At 23.3% G+C, this 17,055-nt stretch overlaps 1 protein-coding gene across 1 annotated transcript; it reads left to right on the top strand.

Annotated features, from left to right (window-relative positions):
* Window positions 1–1,842: 1,842 nt before the first annotated feature.
* LOC145841707 (kelch-like protein 7) lies at window positions 1,843–7,683 on the top strand. The gene is made up of 3 exons (XM_082949058.1): window positions 1,843–1,877; window positions 3,174–3,367; window positions 6,575–7,683. Exons 1-3 carry the CDS (start codon window positions 1,843–1,845, stop codon window positions 7,681–7,683), a joined length of 1,338 nt encoding a protein of 445 aa, XP_082805184.1.
* Window positions 7,684–17,055: the final 9,372 nt, after the last annotated feature.

Below are 17,055 nucleotides of genomic sequence, written 5' to 3'. Positions count from 1 at the left end.
TTTATAAACATTTACAATAATTTGTTTGTACTATCTTATCTTAACTCAGTTTTACATGATAAATTGTTAATCCTGTCTTTTGTAGCGGTAAATGATATTTTAGAAAACATGCTTTAAACAACAGTTTAATATATTTTTTATACTTTTTTAAAAACACTTAACAATATAACTGGTATTGTAATAATATATTCAAAAATTACAATAAAATACTAATTAAAAATGCTGTCAAAACTACTTTATTATGTCGTAATAAAATAAACAGTTTCTCTGCTGTTACATTTAGTTGAATATCAAGCATTATAAAATCAGTCAACCGAATAGAAAGTTTACATTTTTTACGAATAGCTATGTAAACTAGTAACAGTATAATTGCAGTGACTTATAGTCAAGTTTTTCCAGATGTAGTTTTAGATTTGTACTTAGTTATTATTATTTTAGTTGTTAAATGCAAAGTTAATTTTAAAATAATGTTTAGTTCTTATGGTTTTGTATGTTTGATTTAAATTTAATTGTACAGTTTTATAGTATATACTTGTTAGATTTAACTCTAGTGTAAAAGTTTTGACCACATTTAAAGTATTTTATATAGTACAACGTACATGGTATTTAAGAATATATACTGTTTGGAATTGTTCTTTAACACAATATGTTCATTCATCTGTCATGCCTAGCTTTTATAGAATAAATTTAGTATTATAAAAGTTAGTTTAGTTTAAGTTAGTTATGGTTTATAGTGTAAATGTAACATGTACAAGTACTTCACAAATTTATTATTTAAGCATACCCACATCTGTAGTCTATAATTGGCCTCCTCAAGGTAATTAATCACCAGTCTGTTAGGTAACAGTGAGAGTATATCATCCAAAAATTTTTACTTGTATATTACTTTAAAAATAATTTTTATCTCACATTCCTATGCTTTTGTCATATTAATTTAAACAGTGTATTGTATAAAAATAGATTTAAAGAGACTTTACAATAAAACTTGAATTTAAATTTTAAGAATCAATACTCAGAATTAACATCGGCCTCTATTAAAAGCCATTTAGGTCTAACCAGAAAGAAAACTGGGGTAGGAAAAACCACCAGGCAATAAGGGGTCATATTGATAAAAATACCATAGGGGAATTTAAAAGTCCACTAATTCACAATAGAAACTTACTAGTTTAAGTTGTAAAATCAAAGTAGAACAGACAAACTTAATTTCCAAAAAGTTACAATAGAATTGACAAAATTCAAGTCCACAAATTCACAACTTAACTGAAAATATTTAGTCCACAAAGTGACTATAAAACTTATAAAAGTTTAAATAAATGATATAAGTATAGATAATGTATGAATACAAATAAGTCACAAATAGTGGTGATCATTTCTGAATCACATTGAGTAAATTAAAAATAATGTAAGACTCTTAAATCTTATCAGAATAATACAAAAAAGTTATATTTATTAATAACAGAGACAGCAAAAACCAGTATCATGCTAAAAATTTGTATCATAGGGGTTTGCATAGACATGACAGCTGAGTGATATTTTTAAAAGAAAAGTTGTTTCAATTTTAATTTTAATGTTATTTTTTGCCTAGTTATTGGAAACTTTTGCTATTTAAGAGAATTTTTAATCAAAACATTTTGTGATTGTGAGACATTTAAAACCATTTTTTGAAAACTATTTTATTTATTACTGTCCTTTTAAATTGTCCTACTTTAAGGAAATTTAATGTTTTGTACTTTATTTTTTGCTTTTACTTGAAAAAACTGAGAAAAATTGCACTGTTTGACGATAAAAACTATTTATATTCTCTATTATCCTTCTAAAAGATAAGTAAGTTTTTTTAAGTAAATGCAGCTCGAACCAAAAGGGAGAGGTAGAATCAGGTTAGATTGTTTTTTAAAATGGCAGGAAGAGGAAGTGTAATGGAATACTACTTTTACTAATGTTCCATTTAGTTGATAATGTTATAAAATCAGTCAACTAAAAAAGCAACTTGATCTGTAGAAAGTTTGCATTTTTAAGATATATTTATATTAACTACACACAGTATGATTGCAGTGATATTCTAGTCAAGACTTTGTAGAAGAATTTACAAGTTATACTTAATTATCATTTTAATTGTTTGTTGTAAAGTTGTTTTTAGATAATGTTTAGTACTTAATTTTTTGTATTTTTAATTGAACTCCAATTAAAGTATATATTTTAAAAGTATATTCCTGTTACATTTAATTTTTGTCTAATAGTTTTGACCACGTGTTTTTTTAGTTTTTGTAACTGGAGTAAATTAGTAGATATTAAGTAACTTTCAGTCTTTTTGATGTACTTGTATTTAAAGAGTCAGTTATTTTTAAACTGTTGTTTGTTTTATGTGTAAAAAGGATAAAATTATTAGGTTTTTGAAATAAAACATTTACAAATATGTTAAGATATATAAATACATTTATTACAAAATATAGACAATTTTACAATGAAAAAAAAAGTAGTGTAGAATGAAATTTAGCTTAGTATTTTTATCAAACTACTTATTATGTTTTCAAATTTGAATTAATATAAAAACCCTTGTTGGACTAACTTAAAACTTGTAGATTATTATAGTTTTATGATAAATTAAAAAGATTTAAAAATGTACAACTACACACATTTAAAAATTAATTTTCTTAGTTTATTTGTAATTGCAAGACTGAATGCTGTACTAACTGAAATTTTAACAGTTAACTTTATAATAAACAAACTTAAAAAAAAAACATATATAAATGGTTTTTGATTCTCATGCAGCTTAACAGTTTTTTTTTTTAAGTCTTTAATAAACAATGCAGTGTTGATTAAGTTTTAATTCATAAAAAAGTATTAAATATTTATATATTTAATGGAAATCATTAGGAAACATTATTATTAAAGTTGTGTTAGACTTTTTAAGTTGTACATAAGTTTGTATCCACTATAAAAATCATAATATATTTTGATTTTTTTTTAGTACAACAATAGAAAATTATTTTTTTAAATCAAAACAATTTCTTGTAAAAAGTTTTCTAGTTAGATTAAGTTTCTTTTTTTTAGTAACCTTTTAGTACACATTGAAGTATAATAAAAATTTGTAAACAAGACCTTAATAAATATATGTTGTACTTTTTTTCAATGTGTTGTACAAAATATTATTAACTTAACTGACATTTTTTTAGATTGTTAAGAATTAAAATGAAAAGAAGTGCATTCCAACAACAAGAAGTCATTTCAACTGAAAGCAATCAGAATGAAATTGATTTAAAGAAAATGAAATTTGAAGAAGTATCACTACCACCAAGTAGCTGTGTTGAATTTCAGATATTTTGTAAAAACGCTGCAAAGGAAAACTTACAAGGTTTCAACAAATCTGGTAAGTAATGGTTTAAAATAGTTATTCAACAGTATGCAACAGTCTTTTAGTACTAAGTTTAATTATTCACAAATACAAAATTTAAAAATAAATAAATATTTGATCAATTTATCGAATTTATCATTTTATTACTTGTTGAAATTAAAAAAAAAAACAGTAGCTACCAGGGGCGTAGCGTGGGGAGGGACACTGGCGCATGCGTGCCACCCAAAAAAAAAAGATGTAAAAAAAATGCAATATTTTTATCCTTTATTGTTTATTTCTTCTGCTGAATTTGCCTTTTTTCAACTATTTTTTTCTAGTTTTCGAAAAGTAAAACGAAATTTCGAATACCAGTTAGTGACAATTCAGGGAAATTACCCAGTATACTGATTCGGTGCTTAATTGCAAATGCGCACCAATGTTGATGAAAAACTCCATAAGGAAAAATTTTATAACTTCATTAACTTTATAAGTATTTAGACTCAAACAGTACGCAACTAGTTAGTGCACCGCAGTAGTATACACATATGACAGATTTTTTTACAAGGACAAATGCTATCATTATGTTAACAAACCATAAAGCTAAACCTGTTATATAGTGATAATGATTCAAGAATAAACAAACTGTAGTAAAAATAGCAATAAACAACTGCTAATAAAATAAAAATAAATTGATAATAAGAATAAAAGACATTAATAACGTAATTTAAAAGAAAAATAACAAAAAACAGAAAAAATAAATTAAAACAAATAATAAACAAACAGTTCATACTGTGATTACAGTTTTAATCTCATTATAAAAAAAGTATTGTTTAAATTATTTAAACCTAAAATTTTTATTAAAAGTAGTTTCTTTTTTTATAAGATAACAAACAAATCAAACTTTGTTATTCTATCAGCCATAAAGTTTAAAAATTTATCAATTTTCGTAGCAAATTATTTTAAAATTTTTATTAGTCACATCATGAATTAATTTATAGCAACTTGTAAAACAGAATTTTCACAATCAATTTTTAGTCTAAAAGATTAAATTAAATTTAATTTCAAATTTAAAATTATTTAGTTTTAAATCAAATTTTAAATGGTATTTAAAAAAAATTCTTTCTACCAACTGATTGTAGTAATTAAAAATGCTATTCCCTAAAGATCTTAGAAAAACTGATTTTAAGATAAGTGAAAAGTTATATTTCTTGTGAGTTTTTAAAAGAATTGAAAAAGTTGACCTTAAAAAATTTATCTTTTGAAAGTTTTGTTTTGTATCAGAAACATTTAGTAAAATTTTTCCACACACTCAGAATAACTCAAGATTTTATGAAGTTTTGGAAAACTTTAGTATGACTCAGGAAAATCAGGATAACTCAGAATGTTTGAAGTATTTTTAAGCTCAGGCTGACTAATGATAATATTTGTTTTTTTGAACTCAGGGTAGATTTAGTGGTTTTAAATGCTTTGTTATAAAAGCTAGTTTCTATTAGTTTAAAAACAACAAAAAAATTCTTTAATAGAATTTAAAATGCTTATGACGACATATTACATTTTAAAAATAACTCAGGTCAGTTATTTTGACTCAAAGAGTGGCAAGGCAATCCTGATATCTTCAAAGTTAATTGTTTTTTGTTTGTTTTTTGTAAAATATTTTTTTTAATACTAAAGAAAAAGTAAACATTTGTTTTCATTAATTTTTAGATTATTATTTTAAAAAATATGCAAAGTAATATTGTGTGGGATGTTACAAGTCTAAAAATATGTCAGATATGATAGTTATCTAAAGTTCAAAAGCTTGAATTAAAAAAAAACAGACCAAAACCAGATATTGCTATTACTCAAGACTGCAGTTCAAGTGGTATGAATTTTTTTTTTTTTTTTTGTTTATTTTCAGATTTTCTTCATTTGTTAAGATTTATTTTTACAGTTTTATATTGTAATATAGGTAAAAATGTAGAAGTTATAAAAAACTAGCGCTTTAGAATTCTTCTACAAAAATTTAAAAACTTAAAACTTTCAATTTTAATACTGAAAATTTAACCTTTTTATATAAAAGATAAAAATAGTATATTAAAAGCTGCAACAAACTAAAAGTATGAGTTATTTTGAGTTTAATACAATTCTTTGTTGTTGATATGAAATAGATATTGAACATTGTTTAGAAACTGCAAAGAGAAAAATGTTTTGAGGTATTAGTTGTTATACTTAGTTGACTATTTATTTGTAGTTTAACTCCATAGGGGGGTGGGGGGTTAGCCATGTTTTTTAGAAGTTTATCTTATTTTAAAGATTTTTTTAAAGCTTTAAGATGCTTTTTGTTGTTTAAAAAAATTCGAAATATTTTTTGAGATATGACCAGTCAAAGTCCGGCCGCATACTAGGTTCCCTATACGAAGGGAAGACTAAAACAGCGAAAAAGGACTAGATTGTTTAAAATCTATCTCCTCCTACATTTTTCAAGTAATCTTCTTCAAACTTTCACAGTTTAATATTTATAAAATAACAAAAAACATTACTTGTGAATTTAAAAATTTGGAGTAAAATTACAAAATTTTTATTTGTTATAATTATCTAAATTCATAAGTAACGTTTTTTTTCTGTAATTTATGGAACATTTTCTAAAATTTGAAGAAGATTGCTTGAAAAATGAAGAAGTTGTTTTTTAGTAATTTTTTTAAATCTACGTGAAAAACGACCCCGAAAAATTTGAAGCCCAAAAGTTTTAATTTAGGGGATTTTTTGAGAAAAAAATTGCTCACCCCCTGACCAAAATACCACGCTACGCTACTGGTAGCTACAAGTATATATATTTTTTTAATTTATAAACAGTAATTTTTGTTTCATATCCTAAAATTCTCATTAATAAAAAGTTTAATGAAAACATTTTTCAAATATTTTTTATTTAGTTAAATATTTTAAATTGCTAAAAATTCTATAATCTAATTTTAGGTAAAATAAGGAATAACCGATTAAAGATGATTTTGATGGTCAAGTCTAGTTTATTGTTTTTAGATGAAAACAGTAAAAGTAAACTATGCCAAGTCATGAATAAAAAAGTAAAAATTCATAATGCTGCAACTTATTATCAGTTATCTAGACTTTTCTACTTACCAAGTCTTTATAAAAATATGGTAAGCTATATAGAACGTTGTTTTGTACTGGTAATTGAAACTAAAAGCTTTCTAGAATTGGATCTTAGTTCCATCACAAGAATAATTAAACGTTCTACTTTACAAATAGATTCAGAAGTTGAAGTTTACAATTCATTAAATAAATGGTTGAGTTACAACATAGAAGAACGTAGCAAATTTGCAAAACAGTTGTTATTAAAAGTTCGTCTTAATCTTTTATCAGATCACTGTTTAGAATATCTCTTAAATGAGTCTACATGTATTTCTACGAATGATGATTGTGTTGAAGTGTTTAACAACAGACATAGATTTTATCAGTTAGATTCTGCAACTTGTAACAAAAGAAGATACTGTAATCAATCTATATGCAATGTAATTATTTGTGGAGGACTTAGTTTTAAAACAGATAGAGCCATTTGTCAAGTGAAACAATTTGATGGAAATATCAACAAAAGACTTCTAAATCTTCCGTCAATGATAGTAGACAGACAAAGTTCTAAAGCTATCTATCTTAAAGGAGATGTTTATGTTTTCGGTGGTTTTGATAGGAATTTTGATCATATAAAGTCTGTTGAAAAATACTCACTTAAGAAAAAAAGATGGAGTGTAGTAACTTATATACCCGATGAACGTAAATACTTTTGTGCTTGTGCATTTATGGATAAAATTTATATACTTGGAGGTAGTAATCCCGAACCTAATGAAACATCAAACTCTTGTCTTCAGTTTGACACAAAACAATTAAAATGGAAAAAAGTTGTAGAAATGAACGAATCAAGAGAAAGCGCAGCTTGTGCAATATTTGAAGAAAAGATTGTTGTTTCAGGTGGATATTTCAACTACAATAATTCAAACACAGTTGAATCATATGATGTTTTTGCTGATACTTGGACACAAATGCCAAATATGATTAAAAGAATTGGCGAACATAGTTTAGTTAGTGTTAAAAGCAAATTATTTGTAATTGGTGGGTTATATTCTAGCACAAATTGTGAAGTTTTCGATAAAAGTAGCAATATGTTTGTCAAACTTGAATCTCCAAATTTTTTTTCACTCGGTGTGACAACTGTTTCGGTTGGAAATAAAATATTTGTTCTTCATGACTTTAAAGACTATGTGTTATGTTATGATGTTGATAAAGATGAGTGGTCATATAGCTCGTGTAAAGCTCTTAAAAGCATTTCTTCTTACCCAGCTCTGAGAGTGCCTTCATATTAAAAATTAGCATACACAGTGTACCAGTAAATTGATAGTGATACCTGGAAATTATTGAACTAAAGGATTTCAATTGTTAATGTTATAAATTTAGGATACTTTATAACTGAAAATTTAAATTTTTGATGTATTTTTAATATTGCATTTGCTTACTTGTTCTAATTTTATGATATGTTCTTGAATAGACATTAAATTACTTGCATTGAGTATAACTTGGTAACTTAAATTATTTTCGGAAGGTTCTTAGACGAACTTTTTAGCATTTGTTTTTTCGTTCAATAAACCATATATTTTTAAAAGACGATTTTATAGAATCTCAAATTCTTCAGGTTTGTTTATACACGTGTCTTGACAATTATATAACTTTTCTCTAAATATATACGCATTTTTGATATTTGTGCATAACTTTTTTTGTACTTATTGGCAGGTTTTAGTATTTAATAAAAAAAAATTTTGTAGAAATGTCCGTTTTGTATCGTGTGAAAGTTTTATAAGCAAAATTATGTTATTTTTTAAAACAGGTTTTAAAGAAAATAATCCCGTGCTTACTATTTATTTCACGCTGAAGATCTTTTATCTTTTTGATTAATTTTTTTATTTAAATCTTTTCGTACTCTTTTGACGCAATTTATAAGTACTCTTTTGTTCTTGTAACAAATTAGTCATTTTATTAAAAAAATTACAGTTTTAACTGAGATGAACAGATAAATATGAATTGCTTAAAAAATTAAAAATTATCTAAAAGTAGTTGAAGCAATTTATGTTTTATTCCCTTTTGACAGTTTGACCGTTTTGAAAGTAAATTTTAGAAATATGCAATAGAAAAATTCGTATCTCAAACTACTATTATTAGTTTATTTACATACATACAACTCGTTTTTAATAAATATTAAAAACTTAAACTAGCCAAAGCTTACATAGTTAAAAAAACAATGTACTCCATAAGTTTGTTTAACATTCTTTATTAAATTAGAAAAAAGTTTTATTGAAAATTTCTAAAAATGTGTGAGGATAAATATGATAATTTAACATTATTTTGAATTAAACAAAAGTAAAAAATCATAAACAATTAAAGTACTTTATACTAATAAATTTAAATATATTATATATAGTTTTAGATAGTTGAAAAAAATAGCTTATAGTGACACAAATCGTAAATGGCAATGTAAATCGTAAAAAAAAGTACGGTAAAGGTTGATAAACAAAAACTAAAAATAAGATAAGTTTCAAAATACAATTTTCTAAAGTGCGGGCAGGTGTAAAAAGGATCTTATCTTTATAATTGCGTTTTTGATTAATTCCGTTGTTTTTAGCCAGTTCAATTCTAACTTTTTCCAAATGGTAGGTTTTACAGTACAGATGTTACCTGCATTCTTTAGTTATTTTATCTTATGCATGATTTCTCATTTAAGTTCAAACATATTATTTTGTTTTTTAATTTCAGAATATTCTTAGAAAGTTCCTTTGTTTTCTTCATTTAAATGCGCTATTTTTTAAATGGACCTCCCGTATAACCTGTGTACTGTTTAAGTTCGTTATGTTTAGTAGTTATTGCCTTGTTTACTACATTCTCTTTCAATGACTTACTACTTAACGGGCTGGAATTTTTTCTGAGGCAGTTGCGCATATTTTGTTTTCATCTTTCTTATTTTTGTTATATTTACTACCTTCTTATTGTGTAGACTCATAATGACTTAACTTTTTCCACAGAAAAGTAGAATAATTTGCAGTTATTTCTGTTAAAAATATTTTCCGTGTTCTGGTTTTTAAAATGTTTATCAATTAGCTCTAAGTATTTTTTCCCAACATCTGTCTTAATTGGCTGGCAGTAGGGAAGTTTAAGTAGGGTCTTTCTTGTTTGTTTTCATTTCTTTTTATCTATAGAGTTGGTCTTCTTTTTGTATTCCAGTTCGTTTTTGAAGTAAGATTGGCGTTTAGCAACTTGGTAGTTTTGTTTTGCATTGTTGAAGTTTTTTTGGTCTGTTGGCAGCCTATTTAATCTTTTCTTAATCTTTTTTGTTGATTTCTCCTGATTTCTACTGAAGTTATCGGTATTTTTTTTACATTTAAAATATGTTTTGAATAAAACGTTATAGAAAAAATATTTATTAAAAAAATTATAAAAAATTAAAAGTGCTTAGTTAAGGATTTCTAGTTTTTATTGGTTTAATAATTTGTAATGTAGACTTACACATTTTAAAATCATAAGAAAAATGCGTATGACAAATATTTGAACTAAAAACAAGTTTTAAGGCAAAATACCACTAGAAAAAAGTAAAAGTGGTTAATAAATTTGAACAACCTATCGGTAGAGAAACTCAGTTCGTTAAAATAACAATTGACAACATTAGTTTAGCATAAAAAACGTTTATGTTTTATTTAAACATAATAAAATATACCCGCTACAAATACATTGCCAAAAAACCTATAAAACGTTTTAAATGGAACTTATTGTATTGCAGAACTAATTAACTCTAACTCGAAACTTATTGTTAATTTATTTTAAAACTTCTGTACAAGACTTATAATTACGTTATAGCAAATTATCGAGGAATATTGAAAATACTTTTCAAAACGTCATGTTGTTTAATATTATTGAAATTTAGTTTAAGAAACTAATTTATAGTTACAAAATTTGTTAAAGTGCAAACTACGATGAAAAGTATCGATTTAGATATAAAAAACTGCATAGTTTAGAATACAATCAAGTATCTTTAAATACTTTTAAAAATAATGTTTATTGTTTTTATTAGTTGGACATTTTAACTTATAAATTCAATCAAATACTTCAAATTTTACTAATTTTTAATTTCAAGTCGAATATTATCATAGGGAATTTAGTATAATAAAAAGAACTATAACTATTAAATTGTATTTATAAAAAAGTATTTAGTACAGTGAAAAAAATTTTAACATGGAATATTCCCTACGATACAGACCACATTTATTATAAAAAAATAATCCTGACAACAATTTAACCATTTTTAAAAAGTTAAAAGAACGCATTGCTATGTAAAATCTTATAGTTGCCATTGCTACTAAATTATTCATGGTTATTGATTATTTCTAAAATTTTAATATTTCTTCTGTTATCGTTAAGTTTTCTAAGACTTAACATTTACTCAACAGAATAACAATTAGAAGAATTTTCGTATTGAACAAAAAATATTTTATTTAGATCTCCTTTATAGTTACAGTTTTCAGTTGAAGTATTATGAATTATTTTCATTAGGTTCAGTATTTTTGTAGCATTTTATCAATTAAAAGTGTTGTTTTAAAGTATTAAAAATTTTTTGTACATACTTAAATAGGTGTTAAAAAATTAAAATATCAGATTTCGGCTTTGCCGTTTTTCTGTAAAACTTTGTTCTTGAATGTAGATACTTAAATTTAGTTAACTTTTGCGATTTTTTAATACTGTTATCAACTATCTGATATTGAGTTTCAAAAGTTTTAAACTTATAAAATTATTTTTAAATATTTTTAAACGAATTCATTTTAAGTCAAAGTATTTATGAATAAGTTAGTAAATACATGTGTAAATATTTTATTGATTTCGTTTATACAATATAATTTTAGATCAATTGTTAGTTTAATTACTAATGTTAAAAAATTTTATTTGCATTTTGAACAAATAGTAATTTAGAACAAAACCGTTTTACATTACTGTACTAAGTAAATACACAACTAGTATTTAATTTGATAATTATTTTGTTTCATTTTCACTGTATTGTAAATAAAATTATTTAGTAAATTAAAAAGAAAGTTAAACTGAAACGCCTCTCAAAATAAATTATAATTTTTGTTTACATTGTAACAATTCACAAGTCAATTTTGTATAAATAGTTTTACAAAAGTTTACAACTTTCTTTGTAAGTTTTAATACAATTTCTATGGTGTTTAACACAAAATAGAAACATTTTACAAATATTTCATAATAAAATCAATAACGGTATTATAATTCTTAAACTTCATTTAAACAAGTACTATAAGAAGTAAATTTTTACAGTAAAAATTTTTGAGTCAAAAAAAAAAAAAACTTAACGAATTATCCTTTAACACTAACTAATTTAATTTATATAAAATAAAAACATTTGCAAACACTTATACTATTCAATGTTTATATAACCCCATATTGTGAAGTTTAAAAATTTTAGACTTTGGATTGTCGGTAATGCAAAGAGATTAAAATATTTATATTGAATTTTATATAAGTACTTGTTTGTAATTGTACTATTGTGGTAATCCTTTTTTTTTATGTGAGACCTTGTATAGTAAAAAAATAAACCAGTAAACTATTTTATCAAAACCTATAATCAATAAGTTTTAACACTAATAACTTAAAAAAAGTAAACTTGATATTCTTTAGATAAGGCTTAAAAAAGTTTAAAAGCACTAAATACGAATTATTCACAAGTCAAAAAATAGACTGTTTTTTTACTCAATTTTTCTTGATTCATAATACTATAAATTTAAAATAACATAAAAATAAACACTAGTAATATAATAATAATAAGCTATATACTTGTTTTTTTAAACTATAATTAACTTTTATTTATTTATTGTTTAATGAAAGCCAAAATAAGATCGCTCAAAATTTTTGTTTCAAGACCTGGTGTAAAAATTTATTTTGTACACTTATATTCTTTGCATTCATTCTTTGAAAAAAGTTGTAAAGAATTAAATATTTTTTTAATGCCAATAATATAGTGGAAAATAACAAAGTAAACAAAATAACAAACTAATTTAAAATGAGTGGCTAAGGATTTTATTACTTCAATTTTGAAACGATAGTTTCAAAATTGATAGAAATATTTAAAGAATAGCAAAAATTGTAACTACCAAAATCAAAAACAACTAAGTAAAAAAGTACAACAAGTTTTTCGATCGAACTAACTTTACATAGTAGTAAAATGTTTTTAAAATTATGCAACTTATAATAACCAACTCAAAACCTCGTTTTTTATCCTTGATTATTTATCCTTGAAAACATAACAGTACATTAAAATATAACGCAAGTGAATTTAATCAATACTTAACTTTAAAATTTATGTTTAAAATATTTTATAAACTAAACAGTCGAATAAAAACTACTATAGTTAGATAGTTTATATTAAAATTTGATAAACAGAATGAAGTAATTTACAATAATAACTTGTAATTTAAACTTATAAAATTTTTCAAATTGCTAATGTAAAATTAACTTAAACAGCTAAAAATTTGAAACGGTATACAACTGATATAAGATGCTGGCATTGCAGATTTAATTTAATTTCAAGTACATTTAGTGGATGAAAATGACATTGTGGGGTTCACACGTGAACATTTCACATATGAGTCACAACTAATCGAAACATGAGTTACTCGAACAGATGTTTTTAGAAAATTATTTATTTAAGATAAAGTATTACTTTTTATATTAAAACTTATATTAATCAAAATTGTCTTAGCACAACTGATCATACTTCAGTTTATTTTGCTTTTTATTATTAATTTTTAGTCTTACACTTGTGTGCTTTGGAAAAACTAAGATCAAAAAGTCTAAGTTATTAGAAAATGTTAAACACAACTAATTATATAACATAAAATTAATTTTGTTGTAGAAAGTTTGGCTATATGTTTAGCTCTTCAAAAATTTAAAAACTTTGAAAAAAGAAAAAAAGCACAGCACAACAGTTGATATTAAGCAGATCTAACTGTTTTTTTTAATATAAAGTTTTTTTTATAGACTTGAGTATTAATTGATGAGTTTGTAACTGTTCAACTTTTTTAGGTAAGTTTTACTACGCAAATTAGAAAGTTTTTGTTAGACTTACACTTTTTTTGACTATATTTATAACGATTTACAGATCTTTACCAATTAAAAACTTGATATTTTTAAAGAAAAATGTGTTTTAAAATAATAGAAAACAAACTTTTATTCTTATTTAGATATTTTTAGAACCGTATTTCATTTTTACTAACTTCAAAACTTTAGAAAGTACACTTGATTATTACAAAAATTCCATAGAAATCTTAACTTTCACAATCTAAACAATTTTAAACTAATATAAGGGCTGTGTTAGAAATCATGTTATTTGCATTATAGATATTTAAAACTTTTATTACGTTTACAAAACTAAACTTAGTATAATAGTTTAAAAAGTAAAATTAAATTAGTTTTGATTTATAACAATTATTCAAAGAATAATAAGTATAACAGTTTATTTGTTTTAAAACATCATATTAACTTAAACCTGTATAATATATTTTAGTGGTAATATAAGAGAGTTTGAAACTTTATATTAGTATTAGAATATTTTTTTTTTCAATTAGCGCTATCAATTTTTCAAGTTAATGAATATTTGTACTTTGTTTCAAACTGCTTTCAAAAAACACTAAAAAAATCATTTAGTAAAGTAAATAATGTTACCAAAGTTACATCACTTAAATACCTTAAAAAATTATTGAGTTTTTATTTAGTTATACGAAGTTTAGGCTTTTATACTTTGTTAATTTTAAAATATTTTTATACAATTAAGTTAAATACAGCTTTATAATTAAGGTTAACTTATAATTAATTTAGAATTGTTACTGCAAAGTTATAGCAGTTTAGCTTAATACAATGTAATTTTACGACATCAAATAGATAACATTTAACTTTAAGTCACCATGTAACTAGTTCAATACTAGTCACAATATTCGAAACAAGAGTCATGCTAAACATTTGCATTAAACATCTGTTGCTTAATATTCTGAACTATTTTGTGTGTATAAACAAAATTACTTTCCTAAGTTTATATATTTTTTAAAGTGAGTTTTGATGAGCAGAAATGAATTTTATGTAAATAATTTTCGAGTTTCCACAAATTTGAGACTAAATTTTTTTAATACTTCTTAAACAAACATAGAAATTCAGTTGTTTAATTTTATGAGAAACACTTAAAAAAATTCATGAAATGTTTATAAATTGTAGTTTACAAAAGTTTTAAAGAAATAATTACAGTATATAAATTATACATTATTTAAAAACTTAATTGACCAATAGTAATCAATTATATGTTGATTAAACCAAATAACATATAACAATTGTAAAATTATAATTTAGCTTTCTAGCATAGTAACAAGTTTCCGATAAACTGCACTCTATTTAAATACATATATCAATTATTTTGAAGAATCTTTTAATGTTGTTTAAATTATTTTTTTATTTAAAAAAATTCGAATTTTATGTTTCTACTTTAAATAAATTACAACAAACTCTTTACAATTCTTTAGTAAACTAGAGTTTCTAGCTTTAATTCATGCAGTGGAGAGTTTAAATCAGCGTAGTAAGCTGTATAGTATGTTGGAAATACAAAATAATCAATATAACAACCTATATAATTCGTCCTAAACGTATGGTTTTTTAAGCATTATTTGAAGTCAAACTTTGGCTTTTTAATCATTTTTTTATTTAATTAAAGTTTTTTAATATACTTTAGCTTAATCTCTTTGTTTTATAACTAAAGATATTATTCAACTTACTTAGTATGAACTTTAAATTCATGAAAGTGAAAAAAATAGATTTCAATTTTGTTGAAATAGATATACTTCAACATTATACAATTTTTAAAACAGCAAAATAAATAAAATTAAAAAAAATTAATTTATTTTATAAAAATGGCATTTTTTAGTTAATTTTTTTTTTAACTGCAACGACAAAAATTAAAGAATAAATAAATTTATAATAAAATGAATTTTTTGTGAACATTATTTAGTTTATAAAACTTTTTATAAATAATTGTAATTTTTATTGGTGAAATCAATTATTTGTTATGCTACAAATTATTAATTTTTTGTTTAAGATTTTAAATCAATTAAATTTACATTCATTGTATGAACTTTAAGATCAAGTTTTAATTTTTCAAATAAATGTTAATAAAATTCTCATATTGCTCGTTTTTTAGAAGTTTTACAATTAAGAGTATTATGTTTGTACTTTAGAAGATCTTTCTAACTTAATAAATAAAGTTATAAGTTACATTATTTTATAATTTAAATCGTCCGTTTCTGCAACTTTCTGGATTTGTTCAACATTTGTTTCTAATCTATTACTTAAAATAACTTATTAATAAAAAAGTATACTATTTATTTGTTATCTTAAGTATATACATTTGCATAACATTGATATTATTTAAAAATAAAATTAAAAAAGGTTAACCCTTTATGATTTAATGTGAACGTAATGATAATAAACCATTTACCGTTCAAAAATACATATACTACAATAGAAGCAAAAAAAATTTTCATCAAAATCTATTTAGTTTTTTATAGCTACTTAACTATTCATGGATATTGATTATTTATTAGTTACTTCTGTTCATTTATATGTTTTCTTAAACTTTAACACTTTTTTAAAGGAATGAAAACTGAAACATTTTCTAAAAGAAAAAAAAAGAAAAAATAGAAAAAATATAAAGTATTAGCTCTTTTATTGTATTAGTTACAAGTTTAAGGATTATAAAAAGTCTTAATGGTTCAATAATATCTAATGCATTTAATTAACTTAAATACTTATTCTAAAGAAAATCAAAAATTGTCTCTACCTTAACAGGTATTAAAAATTGAAATAACAAACTTCGGCCTCACCGTTTTTGGTAAAATTTTGTTCTTGAACTTAAATACTTTTTTGAAGTGAGCTTTTGTGAAATAAAACGTTTTTCTTATAACTTTTTCATGACTATCTGATGTCTAATTGAAAAGTTTCAAACTTTATTAATTTATTTACAATATTTTTCTGTTGAATTAATTAAATTTAATCGTATTTTTATCGAATAAGTAAGTACATTGGTTAACCGTTTAATGGTTGGTTTCTATAGTATGTTTTTAGTTCACGTTTTATCTAATTCTCAGGAAAACTTGTTTATTAAAAATACAGTATATGTTTAGTGATAAAACTGTTAACAAGCAATACAAAAGTTTAAGTTGAATGAACAACAAAATATGTTGTATTAATTTTGTTGAAATGATTCTAATATGGGTAAATTTGTCTTGGTATACTTTATATAATTTGTTTTACTACTCAAAATATAGTACAAGTTTTAAAAATACTACTCGTTTTCAATTTTTTTTTTCATAATAACACGAAACGTTTTTATCTCCCGTAAAACTTTTATTTTACATTGATAAAACTAAACCTACTTTTTCAATATTAACTAATCGATATTTTAAAATCGATCTTTCACTGCTTAAAAGAAGCCATATTGTAAATGGCAGTTGAAGAAAAAAGTCCCATAATTTATGAGAATATCGATTGAATGCTTAAATCAGTTTTAAAAAATTTCATGATTTCTTTTAAAAGTCAATTGGTTTTAATTATATGGTTAAAAGTTTAGTAACAATAACTTCTTAACA

Source organism: Thalia democratica, chromosome 7, assembly GCF_965202585.1.
Source record: "Thalia democratica chromosome 7, ktThaDemo2.hap1.1, whole genome shotgun sequence".
Lineage (NCBI taxonomy): Eukaryota > Metazoa > Chordata > Thaliacea > Salpida > Salpidae > Thalia > Thalia democratica.
Note: the sequence above shows the minus strand (reverse complement) of the source record. Positions and strands in the feature narration are given on the sequence as shown.